Raw genomic sequence first — 26,189 nt, 5'->3', positions numbered from 1 at the left:
TAGGAAACTCTTAAGAGCCTTTTGGGACTTCCCTGGTGGACCAGGAGTGAGGACTCTGAGCTTCCACTGCAGGGTCCGTGGGTTCAGTGCCTGGTCAGGGGGCTAAGACCCAGCATGCTGTGGGTATGGCCAAAGACAAAACAAACGACAACAACAAAACCCAACGGATTGAGGATGTGTATGTGGGGCTCCCCTTGTGGCTGGGAGACCTGGGTTCCATCCCTGGGTGGGGAAGATCCCCTGGAGAAGGGAAAGGCTACCCACTCCAGTATTCTGGCCTCGAGAATTCCATGGACTGTACAGCCCATGGGGTCACAAATAGTCAGACATGACTGAGTGACTTTCACTTCCACGTGTGCTACAAGTTTTGTTTTTGTTTTTTTTTAAAAACAGCCTTTTAACCTACCCTGGAGGTCATGCAACCTGCTCAGAAGAATATGTTTGGGGCTTTAGGCTTAAAGATGAGAGAGGAGTTTCTCAGGGCAGGAGGTCAGCAAAGTGACTCCACGTACACGGGCAAGCAGTAAGGCTGAAACCTGGGTAGGAGAGTGGTGATACATGGGGCTGGCGAAGTGGGCAGGAATCAAGGAGTTTGGATTTTATTTTTCTGGAAGTTATGGAGAGTTTAAACCCAGAGGAGTGGCCTAATTATACTAGAACTTCGGATATCTGATGACAGAGTAGCCAGAGGCTGCAACAACAGACAAGAGGACCGGCCTGGAGTTTACTTCAAAAGTCCAGGGAAATGCTGCGGCAGACAGAAACCTGCAAAATCCTCCTGGGAAGAGACAAAGGGCGAGTATGGAGGCAGTGCTGAGGTAGTGAGTCAGGCCAGGGAACTGGTCGACCTCAGATTTGAGAGGAAATACAAATACATTACAGGGCTCCCTAGGTGGCGCTAGTGGTAAAGAACCGTCTGCCAATGCAGGAGACATAAAAGACACAGGTTCGATTCCTGGGTTGGGAAGATCCCCTGGAGGAGGGCATGGCAACCCACTCCAGTATTCTTGTCTGGAGAATCCCATGGACAGAGGAACCTGGCAGGACCATAAACTGTAGGACCCCTACAATTTATGGGGTCTCAAAGAGTCGGCCGCAACTGAAGTGACTCAGCACACATGCACACGGGTGGATGTATTATAACTCATTTTTGGTTGGGGCTACTTGTGTGTGTTTGTTAGTCACTCGGTTGTGCTCGACTCTTTGTGATCCTGTGGACTATAGCCTGCTGCTACAAATGGCTAATGATGATGCCATTTACTGAAGGGATATGGGAAAAGAGCATATATTGGAAAAAAGGAAGTATTTCTATTTAGAATATGCTAAATCAGAGGTGGCCTGGAGACCCCTAGGTAGGAATGCCAAATTGGCAGCTGGAGTCTGAGCTCAACATCAGGAGGACAGACTGGGCTGCAGCCTTGAAAGCTGCAGGTGTGCGATAATTAAGCCATCAAGAAAGAGTGGGTAGCACAAGGCAGAACCCTGGGGAGCATCCGTATCTAAGTCTCTGCTAGAGAACGAAGAGCCGGTGAGGAAATCTGGAGAGAACTCAGGGTTTACTAAATTTCAAACAGCCCACAAATTACCCAGCCACGCCACCAAACTGCAAGTACCCTTCTGGCTCCTTTCTCTCCCATCCATGACAGACAAGCTCTGGCAGGAAGAATCTGCCGTATGGTTTTCTCCGCTCCCCAGGCCAGGACAGAGGATGAGATGGCTGGATGGCATCACCGACTCGATGGACACGAGTTTCAGCAAACTCCAGGAGGTGGTAAAGGACAGGGAAGCCTAGCGTGCTGCAGTCCATGGGGTTCGCAGAGTCAGACACAACTTAGCGACTGAATAACAACCAGTCCTGGAAACTAGCTGGACCTGAGTGACTACAACCGCTAGAGAAGCTGTGCAAATATGGGGAGCAGTCTTTCTGCAACTGTGTCTGCTGCTTCAATGAGCTGATGGTCTAATACCGATCATTTTCTTCCTACACCAAATGAGTATTTATAAACATGTAACCTGCACTGGTAATTGGGAGCAAGCAGAGTTACCACTCCTCCACCTGAAGGAGGTGAAGATGGAGATGAGTGGATTGTGGCGCCTGCGTTCAAGGTGCGGTACTGAAGGAGCTAAATAAACAGGGAGGGCCCCCACTCTGGAAACAAAAACCCCTCTGAGTTACTACCACCCTAGGCCAGTAGCATCCAATCACAGTGGAACAAAGAAACACAAGCCCACCAGTGAACACCAGCGCTGCATCCCAGGGGCCGGGAAAGACCTAATGCTACTCCCCTCTCTGCTAACATAAGCTTCCATGGTCGGGGGCAGCCCGCTTCCGATCGAACAGGAGGTGTTGTAACACCAGGTGCAGCAGCCAGCCACCGTAGGGACTGGAAAAGAATAAGGGCTTCCTTCGCACACACTGGCTCTAGTGAGTTCTCAAGCTTTATAGCGAAGGAATAAATGTCATTTGGTGCTTAAAGGGCTATTTTTCACGACTCTGGTGCTGTCAAGGTGCCTGGGAGGAAAGCCTTCAAAGGTGACGGACATGGAAATGCCACCTCAGCCCCTCTGGGCTTTGAACTTTGACAACTCAGTGACAGAGATATGAGAACTGTGGTTGGGATCTATAGTCTGTGTAAGAGAGAACTCAGAATAAAAAGTAGCAAAATACTGGGCTACCCTGGTGATCCCATGATTAAGAATCTGCCTGCCAACTTGGGACACGGGTTTGATCCCTGGTCTGAGGAGATCCCACATGCGTGCTGCAACTGCTGAACCTACACTCTAGAGCCTGTGCGCTGCAACAAGAGAAGCCACCCCAGTGAGAAGTCCACGCACTGAAACTACAGAAAAGACCGCATGCAGCAATGAAGACCCCAGCACAGCCAAAACCAAACAAATGGCAAAACGTGTGTGCTCACAGAGAAGACGATTCTCGTACTCTAGATGGAAGTGGTGAAAAGATTTGTGATATGAGACTGATTCCCAGTGTTGAAATAAACCATGTAGGGCCACAGACAACTCTCTGAAAATCTTGGCCTATAAAATCCAGATTCCCAAATGAACAGAAAGTGACCTGATGGCTGGCCACCTGTCCTCCCCTATTCGCTCCATCCACTGGAGGAAGGGTGACTCTTGGGACGAGAGAGCTGCTACAACTTCTTCAATCTTCAGTCACCTCTCAGAGCTCCACCTTCTACTGAGGGTGACAAATGGTAGTAACCTGGATAATAAACTTTTTTTTTACAGTATTTGACAGCCCGTGTTTTAGAAGTCACTGGTGAATTACTGTCATGATGCGGTTAAGATGGAAGACGGGACCAGGAAGGAGTGGAAGCATCCTAAGGAGCATGCTGCCGTAAGACCCTTCTTCCCCTGGAAACTGGCCTGCTAAATCCACAGGATAGAGATTCTAACCAAAGCTTACTGGTTCCCATCAACTGATGATGTTTCTGCGAGTGACAATGATGTCGATAAGGAGCATTCGAGTACTGACGGGGACTTGTTGCATACCGGCGCTGTCCCGAGAGCTTTATGTGTTTTGTCAGACAGTCCTCATCAGAGCCCTGAAAAATGGATACAACTACTATCCCTACTTCACAGATAAGGAAACTGAGGCACACAGAATAAAGCAACTTGCCTATGGTGACCCAGCTTATGGGTGCAAGGCTGAGACTTGACTCCGGCAGTCTGACTGCAGAGCCTGTGCTCTTAACCTCTGCACTGTCAACCTGACGGACTATGCTAATTCATGCACTCACATTAATTAAGTCTATAAATATATGCAGGCACTTCCCTGGTGGTCCAGTGGTTACGAATCCATCTTGCAACACAGGTGTGACCCCTGGTCGGGGAACTAACATCCCACATGACTCAGAGCAACTAAGCCTGTGTGTTACGACTACAGACTGTGTGCTGCAATGAAAGATCCCGAGTGCTGCAACTAAGACCCAACACAGCCAAATACACAAAATAAATATTTTAAGAAACATTTTTAAAGATTACATGCAAAGCACTTCCAATTCCCAGGCACTTTACTATGTCAGGAATGTAACAGAGAGTCAAGCGGACACAGCCACCGCCTCACAGAGCTGATACTGGACACAGGCAATAATCAGATAATCACACGAATGGGCATAAAACAGAAACTCTGACAATGGCTACAAAGGAGGGGTGCTCAGTGCTATGAACACTTATAATCTGGGGACATGGACTGTTGGAAGATCGGGGATGATGCCCCCAAGGAAAGGAAAAGTGAACTGAAATCTGGAGGATGAGAAGGTAAAGGGAGGAAGGAAGCACGCCCCAGGCAGAGGCTCTGGGAAAGGAGGGAACAGGCCGGGCACAAGGACCCGAGACTGACGCAAACTCAGGGGGAAGGGCACTGCGGAAAGCATGGCTGCGGGGGGCAGGGCCAGAGCCAGCAGACTGGTCATGGGAAGAATTCTGACCGGGGTGCTAACAGCAAGGGGAAGCCCGAGAGAGGCTGGACAGAGGGTATGTGGAGATAAAATGTGTATTCTGGAAAGATCCTTCTGGCTCCCATACGGAAAACAGGCTGGAGGAGGCAGAGCACATCTGGAACAACCAATGCGGGGCTCCAGGGAGATGATGGGGTGGTGATGATGGTGGTGACAGTGGGGAGCTGAGAGGTATTCAGGAGGGAAAAACTCACAAATAATGGGCTGGACAGAGTCAGAGAAGGGGAGAAAAGGAAATCCAAAGAGCCCTGGCTCATGCACAGAGTTGCCTGGGGCTTCCCTGGTGGCTCAGATGGTAAATAATCTGCCTGCAATGCGGGAAACCTGGGTTTGGTCCCTGGGTTGGGAAGATCCTCTGGAGAAGGGAATGGCTCCCTGCTCTAGGATTTCTAACTGGAGAATTCCACGGAGACAGAAGCCTCACAGGCTTCATGGGGTCCACAGGGTCACAAACAAAGAGTTGGACACAACTGAGCAACGCACACAGAATCACTTAAAAAGGGGACACTGGAAACACCAGGTGTGTGTGGAATAAAAGGAGTCCGATTTTGTTTTTGTTTTTTTAAATAACTCTACTGAAATATTTTAATTTTTAAAGAAAAAAATTTTGGGGGGGGGCATGCCACACAGTCTGTGGGATCTTAGTTCTCCAACCAGGGATTGAACCCACGCCCCCTGCAGTGGAAGCACAGAATCTTTACACTGGACTGCCAGGGAGGCCCCAGGAGTCTGATTTTAGACCTGGTGAATCTGAGGTTCCTCTGAGATATTCGACAGAAAACATTAAGAAGGAAGTTGGAATTTCAGAAAAAATGTCTGGATAGAGGTTGAAAGTTGGACTTTATGATCACATGGGCAGCAAATGCAGCCCTGACATGGGCAATGCTGCCCAGAGAAGCAGGGGCCTGGGAGGGCAAATGCTGAGAAACCCCAACACTGAACCAAAGCTGTCCCGAGCTCAGAAACAGAGGAGAGAACAGCAAACAGGAGGAGAATCAGCAGGGATCTGTATCGTGGATAGACACAAAGAGTATTTCAGGAAGAAACAGTAGAGCAGAATGCTGCTGGGAGGTCACACGCAATGAGGACGCAAACTCGTCCGTCAGGCAGATGCACGTGGAGAGATCTTTTGTAGCCACAGTCAGAGCTGTTTGGATTGATTGATGAGACTGGAGGCCAGACTGCAGTGCTTTCAGTCGAGACGGGGTAGGGAGGAAATGAGAAGGAGACGACAGACAAGTCTTTGGAGATGTTCGATAATAAGGAGAGAAGAGAGAGAGACCATTTGTGAACAGGGAAGTGAGTTGTTCTTAAAAAACAAACTTTGTTTTTAATAACAAGAAAGTTGAGTTTAAAAGCTAATGGGTAGGGTGTGGGGGGCGCGGTTCGTCCCTGGTGACTCAGTGGTAAAGAATCCTCCTGCCAATGCAGAAGACACGAGTTTGATCCCTGGTCCGGGAAGATCCCACATCCCTGGGGACAGTGAAGCCCAGGCACCACAGCCACTGAAGCCCGAGTGCCAAGAGTCGTGCTCCGCAACAAGAGAAGCCACTGCTGTGAAAAGCCCGAGCACAGCAATTAGAGAGAAGCCCCAGCTCACTGTAACCAGAGGAAGCCTGAGTGCAGCAACAAGGACCCAGCATAGCCATTAAAAAAAAAAAAAAAAGCTAGTGGGAAGGATCCAGGCGTAGGCAGAAATTATTATGGAATAAGACAAAGGGAAAGTAACTGGAACATAATGTACTCATCAATTCCTAGCTATTTCCTTTCTGAACCATAGATACACTGTTTGATGTGGCCAGGATAAGATGATCACCTTCTAAAATAGAAGGGACTTCCCTGGAGGTCCAGTGGCTAAGACTGCATGCTTCCAATGCAGGAGGCCCGGGCTGGATCCCTGGGCAGGGAATTAGACCCCACATGGCACAACTAAGAGTCCACAAGGCACAACTAAGACTCGGAGCAGCCAAATAAATATTAAAAACAAAAAAAGTCATAATTTTTAAGTCATTTCTAAAAAATATAAAATAAAATAGTAATATGGATATGGAGAGTTCCCTGGTGGTTCGGTGGTGCTATGGCCCAGGTTCAGTCAGAGAAGATCCTACAAGCTGAGCAGCACAACTAAAAAAACTTTTTTAAAATAAATAAAATAGTAATATAATGATCCTCATAAGGCCACCTTTTGTGGCAGATACCTCCTGTAGGGAACATATAAATGATTTCAACCTACTACACACTCTACTGGATCTTCTTAGCACCTGATTTAAAATGCAGGGCGATCTGGGTGCTCCTACGGGTATTCATGCTACAGAATTGGTCTAAAAGTGGGATCAAGGGGACCTTCAAAAGTTCATAATTGTAATGGAGGTGCCATGAAAAAATCGGGGGCCAAAGAGTGCTCTTGGCATATGCATTCAGTACGACTTGACCAAGCTTTTAAGATAACATTCAGATACTGAACAAAAGAGAACTGAACTACCTATAAGATGACATAATAGGAAGAGACAGGCTTGTTCTTAAGAGATTCCAAGGTTTGTGACCCAAACAAATACTCCCACTGTCAGAGTTTTCTTTGACAAAACCACCTTCAGTGAATTATACTGTATGAATAAACTGTAAGCAACTATTCAAAAGCAGAGACATTACTTTGCCAACAAAGGTCCGCTTAGTCAAGGCTATGGTTTTCCCTGTGGTCATGTATGGATGTGAGAGTTGGACTGTGAAGAAGGCTGAGCGCTGAAGAATTGATGCTTCTGAACTGCGATGTTGGAGAAGACTCTTGAGAGTCCCTTGGACTGCAAGGAGATCCAACCAGTCCATTCTGAAGGAGATCAGCCCTGGGATTTCTTTGGAAGGAATGATGCTAAAGCTGAAACTCCAGTACTGATGGTTGGATGGCATCACTGATTCGATGGACGTGAGTCTGAGTGAACTCCGGGAGTTGGTGATGGACAAGGAGGCCTGGCGTGCTGCGATTCATGGAGTCGCAAAGAGTCGGACACGACTGAGCCACTGATCTGATCTGATGTGTATTTAATGATGATATTTAAATATTTTTACATATTTAAGTTTATTATAACTTATTAGCACAAATTCAGAAGAAAATGGCTATCTCATTGTTTAGGGGCCAAGTCTTGCAACTCCTTTGCGAACCCATGGACTGTAGCCCGCCAGGCTCCTCTGTCCATGGGACTTCCCAGGCAAGAATATTGCAGTGGGTTGCCATTTCCTTCTCCAGGGGATCTTCCAGACCTAGGAACTGAATCCAAGTCTCCTGCATTGGCAGGCGGATTCTTTACCAGTGAGCCACTAGGGAAGCCCAAATGGCTACTTAACAGTCTATAAAAGGAACTCCTCACACCAGAAGTCCAGGGTCATAGAATGATGAAACAACTCAGAAAAGATGGTCTTCTGTGGTAGAAACCATGGGAGAATGAGGGAATCATAAGTTAAGCTAGTGTAATCATAAGCTGTGTGAGAGTTTCAAAGGAAGCCCGGAAGATTATGTATCTACATGTCTCTGAACACAGGACCTCTTGAAACTTTCTTCAAATCTAGCCTCCACTGAGCTCATGAGCAGGATATTATTCATGCATGGTGTCATACCAGCAATCCTGTGCATGAGTGTTGAGTCATATCTGATTCTTTGTGACCATATGGCCTATAGTCTGCCAGGCTCCTCTGTCCATGGGATTCCCTAGGCAAGAATACCAGAGTGGGTTGCCATGCCCTCCTCCAGGGGATCTTCCCAACCCAGGGATCGAACCCAGGTCTCTTATGTCTCCTGGATTGGCAGGTGGGTTCTTTACCACTAGCACCACCTGGGAAGTTCTTAGAAGGCAGCGAAATTCCAGAAGTGACATCAATTCTCCTGTAAGTACAAATCCTGAAATGCACCATGATGGTTGATGAGCTGGAGCCAGTTGGCTGTAGCACTGTGGTGTCTGAGCTGATCAAGGTGAAGGTTTTCTGATGACTTTCCCACCAGAAGGAGTGTCCTGACTGTACACTAAGCTTGGGTACAGCTGAAGGGCTTTATACATGGGTTACTTGTCATCCCCACAGAACGTGACCTCACCCTTTGGATTCAGCCCCTGCAGGCTTATTACAACCTGTAGTGATTAACAACTCATCCATGACACCTTGTTACAGTAAACAGTCAAATGCTTTAAAAGAATTATTTTAGCAATGACTAAATTCATGGAATAACACAAGCTTCCAATTCATTAGTGATCATCCTGGGGCAATTCACTGCAATCACGCTGTCCTAGATGTGTGAAGAAATTGGTTTGGTATGGTTAGAAAAAAATTTGTCTGGGGGTCGAGAAGGTCCTAGCTCTGTCACCACTATCTTGACATGTGACCTACCCAATATACATCACTTAATCTAGGGGAAGAGCTTCCCTGGTGGCTCAGTGGTGAAAAATCTGCCTGCCAATGTAGAAGACTAAGAGACCTGGGTTCGATCCCTGGGTCAGGAAGATCCCCAGAGCAGGAAATGGCAACCTGCTCCAGTATTCTTGCCTGGAAAATCCCACAGACAGAGGAGCCTGGTGAGGCTACAGTTCATGGGGTCACAAAGAGTCAGACAGAATGCAGCGACTAAACAACTACAATAATCTAGGGGAAGGTGGCATTAGATAGAAGAATTAAGGTCCCTTTCAATTTAATCTTTTCTGTCCCCCACAGGGATTCTGAATTGTCCTCTTTTAATATCTTTCAGTTCAGTCACTCAGTCATGTCCGATTCTTTGTGACCCCAAGGACTGCAGCATGCCAGGCTTCCTTGTCCATCACCAACTCCATTACTCAAACACACGTCCAACAAGTCGGTGATGCCATCCAACTATCTCATCCTCTGTCGTCCCCTTCTCCTCCTGCCTTTTAATCTTTCCCAGCATCAGGGTCTTTTCCAATGAGTCAGCTCTTTGCATCAGGTGGCCAAAGTATTGGAGCTTCAGCTTCAGCATCAGTCCTTCCAATGAATATTCAGGACTGACTTCCTTTAGGATTGACTGGTTTGATCTTCTTGCAGTCTAAGGGAGTCTCAAGAGTCTTCTCCAACACCACAGTTCAAAAGCATCAATTCTTCAGCACTCAGCTTTCTTTAGACTCTAACTCTCACATCCATACATGACTACTGGAAAAGCAGGTCAGGAAGCAACAGTTAGAACTGGACATGGAACAACAGACTGGTTCTAAATAGGAAAAGGAGTTCATCAAGGCTGTATATTGTCACCCTGTTTCTTTAACTTATATGCAGAGTACATCATGAGAAACACTGGACTGGAAGAAACACAAACTGGAATCAAGATTGCTGGGAGAAATATCAATAACCTCAGATATGCAGATGACACCACCCTTATGGCAGAAAGTGAAGAGGAACTCAAAAGCCTCTTGATGAAAGTGAAAGAGGAGAGTGAAAAAGTTGGCTTAAAGCTCAACATTCAGAAAACAAAGATCATGGCATCTGGTCCCACCACTTCATGGGAAATAGATGGGGAAACAGTGCAAACAGTGTCAGACCTTATTTTGGGGGGCTCCAAAATCACTACAGATGGTGACTGCAGCCATGAAATTAAAAGACGCTTACTCCTTGGAAGGAAAGTTATGACCAACCTAGATAGCATATTCGAAAGCAGAGATGTTACTTTGCCAACAAAGGTTCATCTAGTCAAGGCTATGGTTTTTCCTGTGGTCATGTATGGATGTGAGTTGGACTGTGAAGAAGGCTGAGCGCCAAAGAATTGATGCTTTTGAACTGTGGTGTTGGAGAAGACTCTTGGGAGTGGCTTGGACTGCAAGGAGATCCAACCAGTCCATTCTGAAGGAGATCAGCCCTGGGATTTCTTTGGAAGGAATGATGCTAAAGCTGAAACTCCAGTACTTTGGCCACCTCATGAGAAGAGTTGACTCATTGGAAAAGACTCTGATGCTGGGAGGGATTGGGGGCAGGAGGAGAAGGGGGCGACAGAGGATGAGATGGCTGGATGGCATCACTGAGTCGATGGACGTGAGTCTGAGTGAACTCCGGGAGTTGGTGATGGACAGGGAGGCCTGGCGTGCTGCGATTCATGGGGTCAAAAAGAGTCGGACAAGACTGAGCGACTGATCTGATCTGATCTGACTAGACAGACCTTTGTGGCAAAGTAATGTCTCTGCTTTTTAATATGCTGTCTAGGGTTGGTCATAGCTTTTCTTCCAAGGAGGAAGTGTATTTTAATTTCATGGCTGCAATTATCATCGGCAGTGATTTTGGAGCCCCAAAAAATAAAGTCAGCCACTGTTTCCACTGTTTCCTCATCTATTTGCCATGAAGTGATGGAACTGGATGCCATGATCTTAGTTTTCTGAATGTTGAGTTTTAAGCCAACTTTTTCACTCTCCTCTTTCATTTTCATCAAGAGCTCTTTAGTTCTTTTTCACTTTCTGCCATAAGGGTGGTATCCTCTGCATATATGCGATTATTGATATTTTTCCTGGCAATCTTGATTCCAGCTTGTGCTTTATCCAGGCCAGCATTTCTCATGATGTACTATGCATATAAGTTAAATAAGCAGATGTACTATGCATATAAGTTAAATAAGCAGGGTGACAATATACAGCCTTGATGTACTCCTTTCCCGATTTGGAATCAGTCCATTGTTCCATGTTCGGTTCTATCTATTGCTTCTTGACCTGCATACAGATTTCTCAGGAGGCAGATAAAGTGGTCTGGTATTCCCATCTCTTTAAGAATTTTCCTTGGTTTGTTGTGATCTACACAGTCAAAGCCTTTGGTGTAGTCAATAAAGCAGAAGTAGATGTTTTTCTGGAACTCTCTTGCTTTTTGATGATCCAATGGATGTTGGCAATTTGATCTCTGGTTTCTCTGCCTTTTCTAAATCCAGTTTGAACATTAATATCTTTAGATACCTCCAAAGGCATCATTTTATACATTCACAAAATTGCTTCCTAAGCAACTGTTAGGACACAGTAAATAACATTAGGACGTTACAGTGTTAGGACACTGTAAATAACATTATTGCCTGGGTTGAATACTGTCCTCCCAAAATCCATATCCACCTGGAACCTCAGAATATGACTTTATTTGGAACGAAGGTCTCTGCAGATATAATTAGTTAAAACGAGATAATATTGGATGAGGGTAAGCCCTCCATCCAATGACTTATAAGAAGGTCATGTGAAGACACAGAGAGTAAGGCGATGTGCAGATGTGGGCAGGGCGACTTCCCTGGCGGTCCAGTGGTTAAGACTCTGAGCTTCCAATGCAGGGGGCAAGGGGCTGACCCCTGGTAAAGGAACTAAGATCCCACATCCTGCACTGCATGACCAAAACATAAAAAATAATAATCATTTTTTAAAATAACCCTTAATTAAAAAAATAAAAAAGATGCGGGCAGGGACTGGAGTGACCCATCTACCAGGCAAGGAACTGCAAGGATTCCAGCAGTCTCACAAACTTTCAGGAACACATAATATTTCTATTTAGGTTTTTCAGTTGTTTGCTTCATGTATCTATCTTACTAATTTCAGGAAGCAGAGTATGGACCTCAAATTCTTCTATACGCTTAAACCTGTCATTTAAACATAAGGTGCACTCATCACATCAACTGTTGAGAGTAATTTTATCCTTCTGGTTAAGTGCCCAACTGTGGCTGTAGCATCCTGAGTGGCAGGAACTGCAATGCCCTCGCTCTTTCCTTCAACAGACCTTTCACAAAGTTTCCATAGTGGCCCAGGAAACAACACGGAAGCTCGTGGCCTCTGCCTTCAGGCAGATGACAGTCAGGTGAAGCAAACAGACCCATAACCGAAAGAGGCAACAGGCAGGAGGGAAAGCCTTGAACAGAGGCAGGAATGGCTCCTGACCAGCAGTGTGGGGTGAGGACAAAGCCCAGGCTCCAAGGCACACAGAGTCCCCAGCTCCACTAGGAGCTATTTCCTGGCTAAGTGAGCCGGGAAGCATGTGAACTCTCTAGGCCTCAGTCTTATCCGAAAACTGTGAGTAATATCACCTACATCATAGAATTACTTTGAAGCTGTAATGAGGGAGTATACGTAAAGCAGAGTGCCTGATGGGCCTTCCCCAGTGGCTCAGCAGATAAGCAGTCTGACTGCTATGCAGGCAGTGAGGGTCAATTCCCGGGTTGGAAAGATCCCCTGCAGGAGGAAATGGTAATCCACTCCAGAATTCTGGCCTGGAAAATCCCACAGACAGAGGAAGAGGAACCTGGCGGGTTACAGTCCAAAGGGTCTCAAAGAATCAGACACGACTGAACACGCGCATGCAGAGTGCCTGGTACACAGTAACGCTCAATAAAGGTTCTCTTTCCTTTTTCATTCCCTTGGATAAATGATACAAACTCGAAGACTGTAGTAACCACAAGAACTACCCAAACGGTAGTATCAAATCCATACATGGTCAATATCATTTACTTTTATACAGTAACTCTTATTCTGAATGCTCATTACTATACCAAGCAATCCTTTCCACTCATCATAATCAAACTTCCTGTAACACATATATGAAATTCATCTTCAAAGAACAGAGATTTTATAAACTTGGGGCCTTGTTCAAAAACTTTCCAGTGACTATGTATTTATCTTGGCAAGATTTTAATAAAACTCTTGGCTCCCTAACAGTTTTGGGTTTCTTTTTTTTTAAGTTTTTTCTGTTGTTAGTTTATTTACTTATTTGGCTGCACTGGGTCTTCCTTGCTGCACACAGGCTTTTTGTAGTTGCAGCAAACAGGGCTACTCTCTAATTGCAGTACTCTTTCTTCTCATTGTGGTGGCCTCTCTTGGTTCAGAGCACAGGCTCAAGGGTGCACAGGCTTAGTTGCCCTAAGGCATGTGGCATTTTCCCAGATCAGGGATCGAACCCATTTCCCCTGCATTGGCAGGTAGATTCCTAACCACTGGACTACTACGGGACTCCTCCTAACAGTTTGGATGAAGAAGGAAAAATATAAAGATGAGCATGAGTTCCCCCCACGCCCCCATGCCATTCATTGTGCCTAAAATACCTTTTCCTTCCTATCTTTATCAGTCTCCATGGAGCCACCCCAGACTGTTCTCCACTACTTTCTTCTGACCTCACTGGCTTGCCACCATCACGTTTACCAGTGTGGTGGTACTCCTCCTGTATTTTTTTTTTTTTACTTTGTGTTATTAATATTTATTTCATAACTTCACTTTTCATTCTGCCCCAAGCTGAACAAGCTCTTTGACATCAGGAGTCACATGTTAGAGCTGAGCAGAAGGGTTTGCACACAGTTGATATTTACATATTTGTTGGCTGATTAGAATACACAAGGCATTATGACAGAAAAAAATTTTTAAGTCCCACTTCATCATGAATAGCAGTTAGCACAATCTGACTGACTTCTTTCAACATTAAAACAGAAGGCGTTTCTGAAAACTCAAATGCAGGATGAATTAAATTATTGGCATAACTTCTTCCCCTGTAGAAGTTAGTTCCATTCTGAAAATCATTTTGAATAGCAAGAGAACTGTACAAATAAACTATCTCAGAATTTAAGCAGGTACTTATTACAACCAACTATATTAATATATACTAAGGGATGGAGCCAAAGCAAAAACAATACCCAGCTGTGGATGTGACTGGTGATAGAAGCAAGGTCCGATGCTGTAAAGAGCAATATTGCACAGGAACCTGGAATGTCAGGTCCATGAATCAAGGCAAATTGGAAGTGGTCAAACGAGAGATGGCAAGAGTGAATGTCAACATTCTAGGAATCAGCGAACTGAAATGGACTGGAATGGGTGAATTTAACTCAGATGACCATTATATCTACTACTGCAGGCAGGAATCCCTCAGAAGAAATGGAATGGCCATCATAGTCAACAAAAGAGTCCGAAATGCAGTACTTGGATACAATCTCAAAAACGACAGAATGATCTCTGTTCGTTTCCAAGGCAAACCATTCAATATCACAATAATCCAAGTCTATGCCCCAACCAATAACGCTGGAGAACCTGAAGTTGAATGGTTCTATGAAGACCTACAAGACCTTTTAGAACTAACACCCAAAAAAGATGTCCTTTTCATTATAGGGGACTGGAATGCAAAAGCAGCAAGTCCAGAAACACCTGGAGTAACAGGCAAATTTGGCCTTGGAATACGGAATGAAGCAGGGCAAAGACTAATAGAGTTTTGCCAAGAAAATGCACTGGTCATAGCAAACACCCTCTTCCAACAACACAAGAGAAGACTCTATACATGGACATCACCAGATGGTCAACACCGAAATCAGATTGATTATATTCTTTGCAGCCAAAGATGGAGAAGCTCTATACAGTCAGCAAAAACAAGACCAGGAGCCGACTGTGGCTCAGACCATGAACTCCTTATTGCCAAATTCAGACTTAAATTGAAGAAAGTAGGGGAAACCACTAGACCATTCAGGTATGACCTAAATCAAATCCCTTATGATTATACATTTATAATACAGATATTATAAATCTATTTCTCAGATTTAAGGGTCTAGATCTGATAGATAGACTGCCTGGTGAACTATGGAATGAGATTTGTGACACTGTACAGGAGACAGGGATCAAGACCATTCCCATAGAAAAGAAATGCAAAAAAGCAAAATGGCTGTCTGGGGAGGCCTTACAAATAGCTGTGAAAAGAAGAGAAGCGAAAAGCAAAGGAGAAAAGGAAAGATATAAACATCTGAATGCAGAGTTCCAAAGAATAGCAAGAAGAGATAAGAAAGCCTTCTTCAGCAATCAATGCAAAGAAATAGAGGAAAACAACAGAATGGGAAAGACTATGGATCTCTTCAAGAAAATTAGAGATACCAAAGGAACATTTCATGCAAAGATGAGCTCGATAAAGGACAGAAATGGTATGGACCTAACAGAAGCAGAAGATATTAAGAAGAGATGGCAAGAATACACAGGAGAACTGTACAAAAAAGATCTTCACGACCCAGATAATCACGATGGTGTGATCACTCACCTAGAGACAGACATCCTGGAATGTGAAGTCAAGTGGGCCTTAGAAAACATCACTATGAACAAAGCTAGTGGAGGTGATGGAATTCCAGTTGAGCTATTCCAAATCCTGAAAGATGATGCTGTGAAAGTGCTGCACTCAATATGCCAGCAAATTTGGAAAACTCAGCAGTGGCCACAGGACTGGAAAAGGTCAATTTTCATTCCGATCCCAAAGAAAGGCAATGCCAAAGAATGCTCAAACTACCGCACAATTGCACTCATCTCACACGCTAGTAAAGTAATGCTCAAAATTCTCCAAGCCAGGCTTCAGCAATATGTGAACCGTGAACTTCCTGATGTTCAAGCTGGTTTTAGAAAAGGCAGAGGAACCAGAGATCAAATTGCCAACATCTGCTGGATCATAGAAAAAGCAAGAGAATTCCAGAAAAACATCTATTTCTGCTTTATTGACTATGCCAAAGCCTTTGACTGTGTGGATCACAAGAAACTGGAAAATTCTTCAAGCAATGGGAATACCAGACCACCTGACCTGCCTCTTGAGAAATTTGTATGCAGGTCAGGAAGCAACAGTTAGAACTGGACATGGAACAACAGACTGGTTCCAAATAGGAAAAGGAGTTCGTCAAGGCTGTATATTGTCACCCTGCTTATTTAACTTCTATGCAGAGTACATCATGAGAAACGCTGGACTGGAAGAAACACAATCTGGAATCAAGATTGCCGGGAGAAATATCAATAACCTCAGATATGCAGATGACACCACCCTTATGGCAGAAAGTGAAGAGGAACTCAAAAGCCTCTTGATGAAAGTGAAAGAGGAGAGTGAAAAAGTTGGCTTAAAGCTCAATATTCAGAAAACAAAGATCATGGCATCTGGTCCCACCACTTCATGGGAAATAGATGGGGAAACAGTGCAAACAGTGTCAGACTTTATTTTAGGGGGCTCCAAAATCACTACAGATGGTGACTGCAGCCATGAAATTAAAAGACGCTTACTCCTTGGAAGGAAAGTTATGACCAACCTAGATAGCATATTCGAAAGCAGAGATGTTACTTTGCCAACAAAGGTTCGTCTAGTCAAGGCTATGGTTTTTCCTGTGGTCATGTATGGATGTGAGCGTTGGACTGTGAAGAAGGCTGAGCGCTGAAGAATTGATGCTTTTGAACTGTGGTGTTGGAGAAGACTCTTGAGAGTCCCTTGGACTGCAAGGAGATCCAACCAGTCCATTCTGAAGGAGATCAGCCCTGGGATTTCTTTGGAAGGAATGATGCTAAAGCTGAAACTCCAGTACTTTGGCCACCTCATGCAAAGAGTTGACTCATTGGAAAAGACTCTGACGCTGGGAGGGAGGGATTGGGGGCAGGAGGAGAAGGGGACGACAGAGGATGAGATGGCTGGATGGCATCACTGACTCGATGGACGTGAGTCTGAGTGAACTCCGGGAGTTGGTGATGGACAGGGAGGCCTGGCGTGCTGTGATTCATGGGGTCGCAAAGAGTTGGACACGACTGAGCGACTGATCTGATCAGATATATACTTAGTCAACAACTTATTTAACAAATTATTCACTGAGTCCCTAATTTGTACTACAAAGAACCACACTAGCTAAGATCCAATGGGAGAGGAGATGGATAAAATACTGGCCAGTTTCTTAGTGAACACTTTAATGGAGGAGACAGACTTAAAACTTTTCACAAAATAGGTTAAATAAGCAGTATGATGTAACTAACCGACCGAGTATTACATGTGATAAATTTTAATTGGGAGGCCTCAGGAACCACTAGTCCAAGAAAAAAGGAACAAAAGAAAGAGAGAAAAGACGACATTTGAACAAGACCTTGAGAGATAACTGGGACTGTCGACCAGGATGGTGGAAGGAGGCTCTGGGCTACACGATCAGAAAGAACAAAAGCTATGGACATGAAAATAAACCACCTTCAGCTTTGCTTCTCTCAGTAGGTGATCTAACTTGCTGCTTCACGAGAAAAATAAAAGGTCATTTCTCTCTTATATCTCAAAACAGCCTTTGTCTTTCCCTACCTTAAAAATTAAGTCTCCCCACTCTTTCCCAAACCTAAATTCTCCACATTGTTCTGGACCCTCTGGGTGCTCATCTACCATCACACCTTGCTCTAGCACTCACTCTCTCTCTCCTACCCTCTCCTTTTGTGGCCAAACTTTTGAAAGAATGGTCTCTCTTTGTGTTACCTCTATTTCATTTTTTTAAAGAATGTGTTTGTTTATTTTTGGCTGTGCTCCGTCTGTGCTGATGCTCAGGCTTTTCTCTAGCTGCGGTGAGTGGGAGCTACTCTCTAGATGCGGTGTGGGGCTTCTCATTGCGGTGGCTTCTCTTGCGGAGCACAGGCTCCAGGGCATGGGGGCTTCAGTAGCTGTGGCTCCCTGGCTCTAGAGCACTGGCTCAATAGTTGTGGCTCAGAGGCTTAGCTGCCCCACAACATGTGGGATTTTCCCGGATAAGGGATCAAACCTGTGTCTCCCCCTATATTAGCAGGCAGATTCTTTACCACTGAGCCACCAGGGAAGCCCTCTACTTCATTTTTAATACACTGCTCAGTTACACAAGGTTAACTGCCTCTTCAATCTCTTTTATGCAGCAAAATAAAGTGAAATAAGGATTTACTTTCTGTGTTTTAAAGTAAGTGAACCAATAGTATTTCTTCTAAAATATATTTGGTATATTTAGGAAACAGAATATTTACGGTCTCTGAAAAGAATTTCTCATGTCCAGCAAGTAAACTATTCAATAGGTGAGATTCTGTAAGTATTTTTAGTAAAGAACCTCGTATTGTAGTGATCAATGAGAATTCTGAACATTAAACACCCTGTTCTCTCACTATATTGTTCCCTAATACAGAACTCTTTACAATTCTTCAGATGAAAACAGGTAGGGTATACAATTCATCTTCTTCAGCAATATACAAGAGAGAATTTTAAGGAAATTATTTCATTCAAGCCAGAGTCTTAATCTTTTTTAGAAGATCAAGTAAGATGAGATTTGGTATCTTGACACCAAGCTGACACATCCAGAGAACCATTTTGGTCCAGTTCCTCACTATGATCCAGTTTTCTGTCAATCTCATTTACTAAAGGAATAATGATTCAATAAATAGCCAGAACTCTCCAGAACTTACTTTGCTCACCTGTCTTGCCTTCAAAGCCAAATTTATCAGCACCCATCAATCCCCAATACTGACTTCACAAAATGCAAAGAATCTCTTATATGCTATACACACAGAGAAGGTTTTTCACAGATAGTGTCACACGTACTATTGCATGAACTGCTGGCAATAAATGGATCTCAGCTCATCTTTTCAGATTTTCTCTTGTGATGAAACTTCAGCTCACTGAACAATCCAATTATCTCTCCTTGCCTTTTAAAAGTAAATTTATACTGCACACACCACACTTGTTACAAATGGCTCTCTTTAAAAAAGACAACAATCTGTATCATGACCTTCAATTCCATCCTAAGGAACAGGGTTTACAGACCTCCCAAATGCATTAGCTCTTATAGGACTTCTGTAAATATTTGGCAAAGGACTGATTGTTATATGTAACAATATTGTTAAAATATTCTTAAAATTTCCATAACAACCACCCAACAAATGTTTTCACTAAAGATCAAATAGCAAATGTCAGGCTCACCTCTTCAGACCCTGAAGCAGGGCTGGGTCAAGACCAGAAAGGAAGACCCACATTCCACGTATCTAAATTTGTTAAAAGTTTTAAGTTAAGTTAAACTATTAGATATGGTCTCTTCCTCCAATTGGTCTCTTCCTCCAATCTAGACAAACATACCTTCAACCACTTGGAGGCACAGGTATAAAGTCAGAATTTTTAGGCCCTTTGAAGTTCCCTGTCATAGTGCGGTGACAGGAGAGGGCCAACCCAGGCCCCTTTCCACTCCCAGTTCCCCCAGTTCCACCGACACCTTGAGGGGCCTTGTCCACCCATGCGGACATCCTACCCACCTCAAATCACTGCCCCTGAACCACCCTTCAGGCTAAGGGCACACTTATTAGTTTTATCCTCCTCAGGACAGATCCAGGGAAAAGGCCCATGGAGGCCCTACAAGCAGGCCCTAAGCTCTTTGGGGGCAGGAAGTTTCCAGAGTCAAGTACCCAGAGAATGGGTGTGAGTGGAGTGAGGGCTGAGGCTGGACACAACCTCTGGCCCCTCAGATCCTTCATCCTGTGGGGAGGTGTGCCAGAGAGGGGTCCTCTAATTCCCAGGTCCCAGAGCAGGGCCTCTCTTGCCCACGAGTAAAGACAACACTGGAGAATTTACCAGATCAACCATGTTACTAGTTAATATACTAGTTGAAAATAAATATATAAAAAGATGATTTAAGTCGTAAAACCTGAAATTCCAATCTCTGATCATTCAGTTCCCTCAAGATCTCTAACCAATGGGTCTAATGTTTATCTGGATCTACTCAACAGACTAAATCTAGGTCCTGTGCTTTCTTAACAAACTTGTACAAATGGACAGAATTCTATTCACATGTTAGAGGACAGTAAAGAAGACCCCAAGGAGCAGGAGAAAGAAGGAGGTCAACATCAAGTATCAAAGTTGAGATCAGACACCCAGGTCTAGGAGAGCATTTTCCTCATGTCCTGTCACTTACATGGGGCCACATATGGCGCCAGGCTTAACCATCTCATCAAAGCTGCTGGCATCACAGCTTGCTCTTGCCAACCCCCAGAACCAGGTAGTTCACCCCATGGCCTTATAATGCCCCTATTCTAACCGCCGTGAAGGTGAACATGTATATCAAGCTGAATGTCATTGGCATTTGATACTGATGACAGCTCTCCCTGCACCTTACCAGTATTTGCTGCACTGCAATTTCGACTTAACTTGGCAAGAAAATTAATTTGCTAATTTGAAAAAAAAAAACCACTAATAAATAATTTTCATCACAATACACATATACATAGTCCACAGGAGGGGGAAGTATTTCAACTGGAAATCTTATTTACGGGTACTTACTGAGATTGTACCATTGTCTAGACCTATGGACAGTCTTCTTGTTTCCGGGTTAAAAGACATGCATGAACATGGAGCTGAAAGAAATGAACATGTTGATGAAATTAACAAAACGATGATGCTCGTGGATTCAGGAGTGACTGACTAGCTCAAAGTGTGTGGCTACTTTCCCCGCCCCCCCACTATTTCCTGACAAACAGTTCATAGAACTCCCGCTCACAAAAAGTAAAAACAATAATTTTACCACTAACCCCGAGTTTTTCAGTTATCCTTTTAACGACTGTAACAAGTAAGACAGTCAAACTGGACAGGTTCCAAGGCGCATGGTCTTGCCTGTTCTGTCAATACCAGTCTAAATTTGCTCGAGTAGATTAACAACACTGCGCTGTGTGAGCCTTCTGTCACCAACCTCTCTCTTCCATGAAAACCCCATCTTTAATGGAAATAATCCATTTTTTCTGAACTAGGGACATAAAAGAAAGATCTTATTTCCGTCCCCCTCCTTGCCCTGCACACAAATGAACAGAAATCTATTTTTTTTTTTTAATTCAGAACTGATTTGTGGCATGTGGACTAACAGAAGTCTTTTACTGTCAGTACTCAAAGCAGAGGCAGGAGGCTGCTAATTGGGGAAAGGCTTGGAGGCTTTGTCTCAATCTAAAAGAAAACCAGCTCAACACAGGGCCAGGCTCCAGAGAAAAGAAGTCAGGTGAGTCAGTTCACCCAGACCTGGACGGGGCCTCCCTGCCGGGTGGGACTGACCCCCTCGCTACCACCACGCCTGGGTGAAGGGAGCAGGCTTGGAAACCCCAAATTGCCAGGTCAGTTTCCAATTCCCAGCCCCTTCTCTATGCTTACTAGTAAGAATGGGGGTCTTTTGACAACTTTATTTCATATCGAAATGGTGCTCTACAAAGCTCAACATAACTTACACTCATTTTTCTTTTCTTTTATTTATTTTGGCTATACCACATGGCATATGGGATCTTAGTACTCCAATCAGGGACCAAACCCGCTTCCCCTCCACTGGAAGCTAAGAGTCTTAACCACTGGATTGCCATAGACGTCCTCAACATAATTTTTCACAGTAGCCCTACAGGTCATGAATTACCCATCATCAAAATCATAATCAACATCAAATATTTTTATTCACATTTTAAAGTTATGATTAGATGTCTTAACCAAGGTCACACAGGGTAAAAAAAAAGCTAAAGGAGGTTCAAAGACAGATTTCAAACACACAGTCCTATTTTCAAACACCTTTAAACTATAAAAAAAAAAAACACACACACACTTCAAGTTCTACTAACAGAACCACTTCATAAACACTTGGTAACATCTTTTTGATTCTCTATACAAGGGCCATGACCAACAACAACAAAATCCTCTGAACTGCAAAAACTACTTACTTTTTCTAATTTTGAGACATGATATATTTAATAAATAGAAACATACCCCCCCACCAAAACTTTCACCAATATAGCAGAATATCTTCTTTTGCTTTAGCCACAAATTTAAACTAGACTCCCAAAAGAACACTGCTGGGAGAAAAGCAATCAAACAATATTTAATGTGCTGCCCTAAGAAAGCCAGTCTTACTCATCTTTGGCCTATAAACTCTGTTGGCAAAATCTCTACACACATGCTAAGATGCCAGGTCTCATAATCCCATAACATGTGTGCAGGATTAAAATTTAATGATTCCATGGAAAACTATCATGTTAGCTGAAAAAAGCAAAAGAAAAAATTATACTGATTATAGTACTACATAAAGGACACATACGTAAAAATACACATGGAAAAACTCAACACAGTTCTTAAGTTTGAGAGACATGAGTATTTCTATAACATGGTCTTTACTTATTATTTTGCTATTCTTATTAAAAAGTTTAAATATCTAACAATTTATTATAAGTATGCATATATGAAGCAAAATTGGACTGCAGTCCAAGTGGCTACACATAATAAAGAAAAATCTCATCACTCAGCTGCCTCCCTGACCATGTAAAAGTATTTCCTATGATTTACTTGAAAGTTCCTATCCGGTTATGTAATAATTAGAAAACCCACTGATCTCTTGAATGTGATTTAAAGGACTTTTTTTTCCACAATACTGCGCAAGCTACCCTTAAATCAACACTGCTATTTTGTTATTCCTTATTTTATCCCCATTAACTAAATTTTTTGTCATTCTTCAACAAAAATTTAGAACGCTTACTATGTTCAAGACATTTGATGCAATGATATGTACGATATTATAGCTGTCATCAAGGAATTGATGGATTATGACACCAACTATATATAGGAGCCATAATATAAAACTTGTCCCCAATGTCACCTCCTTGGTTCACATCACTTTATACTGATAGTAAGAAATGCCTTCAGAATGCAAAAGGGAAAAAACCTAAGTAAGTAAAAGAAGCTTTAACAGAAGTTCTGTTGTTGCAGAACCCATATGATAGAACTCATGTGGGGGGGATTGACAGAGACTGAGATATTACCTCCCAGGTGCCCCCAAAAGTGTAAACATTCTTTCAAAGAGGCATTATGGTAAAACACCAAAAAAACCCCTGCAAAAAACTTGTGTGTGTGTGTGTGTGTGTGTGAAGACTTTCAGTATGTAAGTCTTATGATGCTTTTCAAACCACTTCCTGATTATAACATTCCCACAGGAAGAGGCCCTGGGTTGGTTACCCACAGGCGATGCAGGGCCAAAGAGGAAAGAAGTGGATTGAAAGAAATATTGGGACTTCCCTGGTGGTCCAGTGATTCAGAATCTGACTTCCAATGTAGGGTCCATTCCGGATTGAAAAACTAGGATCCTACATGCCAAAGGGCAACTAAGCCCATTCCCCATCACAAGAGAAGCCCCGAAGAGGCAACAAAGACCCAGAGCAACCGAAATTAAAAAAAATAAATATAAACCACCTTACTTAAAAAACAAAAAGAAATATCGATGCCCACATTTGTTGTTATAGTAAGTGTCTTTCCATTTTGGGGTTGAGGGAGTAGATAAATTGACACAGAGATCCTTCTAACTTCAACTAACCAGAAATTAATTGAAAAAGCAACCTCTGAAAGACTAGTGCCATGGTCCATATACAGTAAGCCCCTATTCATCCATGCAAAAAAATATCAAAGGGCAAGATTGCCTGAGGAAGCATAATAAGACACAGTAAAGTAATAATTATGACCACATGGTCGAGGGAATCCTGCAGAAGGAAGAATAAGGGAATAAAGAAACAAAATATGATTTAGACACAATATTTGTAGCCAGGTTGCAAAAACATGATATTTCACAAAGAAGAATTCAGCTATAACAGCTAATAATTCTCCAGTCAATGAAGAAATAATTGGGTCTTTCTGACGGCTGAAAGTTCATGTAAGAGATGAACTTGGTTGAGAGACTGTTCTATTCGCCTACCTTAAACATGCATTCTCCAATCGTCAAGCAAAGTGGCTGGCTGAAATACATTTTATCTAGAAATACGGGAAGGAGCTTCCACCCCCAGTGGTAAAGAATCCACCTGCTAACACAAGAGATGCAGGTTTCGATCCCTGAACCAGGAAGGTCCCACATGCCAATGTCAACTAAGCCCGTGTGCCACGACTATGGAGCCTGTGCCCCAGAGCCCAGGAGCTGCAACCAGTGAGCCTACATGCCACAGCTCCTGAAGCCGGTGCGACCTAGAGCCTGTGCCCTGCAGCAAGAGAACCCCACTGCAATGAGAAGTCCGGGTACCACAACCGGAGAGTACCCCCACTCACCAAAACCGGAGAAAAGCCTGAGCAGCACTGAAGACCCAGCACAGCCACAAATAAATAAATAAATAGAATTATTAACTTTTTTTTTTTTAATGAAGAAACAAGAGAAGTCTCATTTTCCAAGTTGTCTGATCAAGACTGGCCATCTCCCTACTCAGTCTGGGACTGCTGCTGCTGCCGCGTCACTTCAGTCGTGTCCGACTCTGTGCGACCCCATAGACGGCAGCGCACCAGGGTCCCCCGTCCCTGGGATTCTCCAGGCAAGAACACTGGAGTGGGTTGCCATTTCCTTCTCCAATGCATGAAAGTGAAAAGTGAAAGTGAAGTCGCTCAGTCGTGCCCGACTCTTAGCGACCCCATGGACTGCAGCCCACCAGGCTCCTCTGTCCATGGGATTCTCCAGGCAAGAGTACTGGAGTGGGGTGCCATTGCCTTCTCCGACGACACTCAAAAGAAGGATATTTGGCAAAATTTTAGGAAGCAAGACCATGAAAAGTACAAATATGACAGGAAAGAAATTTGTAGAGGTCTGTGGGTAATGGGAAATAATACTCTCTCATATTAGTGTCAGGACTTTAGACCTTGGTGGACTGTCAAAATCTTATCTTTAAACACTTCTGTAATACTGTTTTTTAAAAATGAAATCTGGTAGTTTAAGGCAGGGGTTCAACTTGAAGTTTAGGGAGAATGAAAGAGAACCCCTAGTCTGGGTGATTATATTAATGACCATATAATTTGAAGGGGGAAAAGCTCAGGATATGAGCCTGTATGGTGCTAGTGGTAAAGAATCTGCCTCCCAATGCGGGAGATGCAAAAGATGCAGGTTCGATCCCTGGGTCAGGAAGATCCCCTGGAGAAGGAAATGGCAACCCACTCCAGCATTCTTCCCTGGAAAATTCCATGAACAGAGATTTTCCATGGGTAAAATACTGATAGCCTGGTGGGCTACAGTCCCATGGAGGTCACAAAGAGTTGGACACGACTGAACAGCTGACCACGCATCAGCCCTAAGCAAAGGGAACACAAGAAACCAATGTCAACTTCAAGGGAGCAAAAATTAAATGGATTAGAGAGAAACTGGCTAATTGGATTTCTAACATCTTTATCCCATGGATGATCTAAGAAGAAATATTGCTCTTGCTTTCTAAAAAAATGTAAGTTGAGAGGAGGCATTCTCAAAATACTTCTATTTTGGGGAAAGTTTACCCATTTCTATCATTTAAACCTGTAATTCTTTCATTTTATGACTAATTTATTTCCTGTCCTTTGCTGATCATTTGAACTTTACTCAAATAAACACAAGTTCCAGTGAAGGTTGAACTGTGGATTTCCATCATTCTGACAGCTTTACTATGCTAAAGGCATTATTTGGCAGGAGACACTAATCTTCTTGGGATGTGCTGGTGGGAACTTTAAATAAGGAACAGTACTCTGTGAATAAAACTTCAGGTATTTAAAGGCATCCTAGTTAAGTTAAATGTCAGGATCCTTTGGCAGAAACCAAAACAATACTGTAAAGCAATTATTCTTCAATTAAAAATAAAGTAAAAAACAAACAAACAAAATGTCAGGATTCTACAATAGGAGGGCCTTGACTAGAGAGGCATACAAAGAGAACCCCACCACCATAAAGCAACAATTTAATTAATTCCCGGACACTACTTCATTCAGCTGTGTGTCACAAAATAATATTTATTAGGTTTACAGTATTCGGCCCATGTTTTACTTTACTAAGAACACTTATATTTAGGACTTCAATTGCCTAGCATGAAAAAGCATTTTTCATTTAAATCAAATATTTTATGAACTCAACTAAAATTAACCCTTGGTTTTGTTTTAATTTAGTCTAAGTAACATCAGCAAAATGACGGTGAATGGGCAGTGGTCCCTTTTTCTCCCAGACAAGTTTTAAGTGACAGTAAAGTGATCTGACTATAGGAAGCT

At 43.5% G+C, this 26,189-nt stretch overlaps 1 protein-coding gene across 1 annotated transcript in view; it reads right to left on the bottom strand.

Moving 5' to 3' along the window:
- WDFY2 (WD repeat and FYVE domain containing 2) overlaps window positions 1-26,189 on the bottom strand; it is a 192,537-nt gene that overhangs the window by 81,099 nt on the left and 85,249 nt on the right. Inside the window, exon 3 of the mRNA XM_005908956.3 lies at window positions 20,484-20,557. Within this exon, the coding sequence (XP_005909018.2) occupies window positions 20,484-20,557 (74 nt within the window). The remainder of the gene's footprint in view (window positions 1-20,483; window positions 20,558-26,189) is intronic.

The sequence above is a fragment of the Bos mutus genome, chromosome 12 (assembly GCF_027580195.1).
Source record: "Bos mutus isolate GX-2022 chromosome 12, NWIPB_WYAK_1.1, whole genome shotgun sequence".
In the NCBI taxonomy this organism is placed as follows: Eukaryota; Metazoa; Chordata; class Mammalia; order Artiodactyla; family Bovidae; genus Bos; species Bos mutus.
Note: the sequence above shows the minus strand (reverse complement) of the source record. Positions and strands in the feature narration are given on the sequence as shown.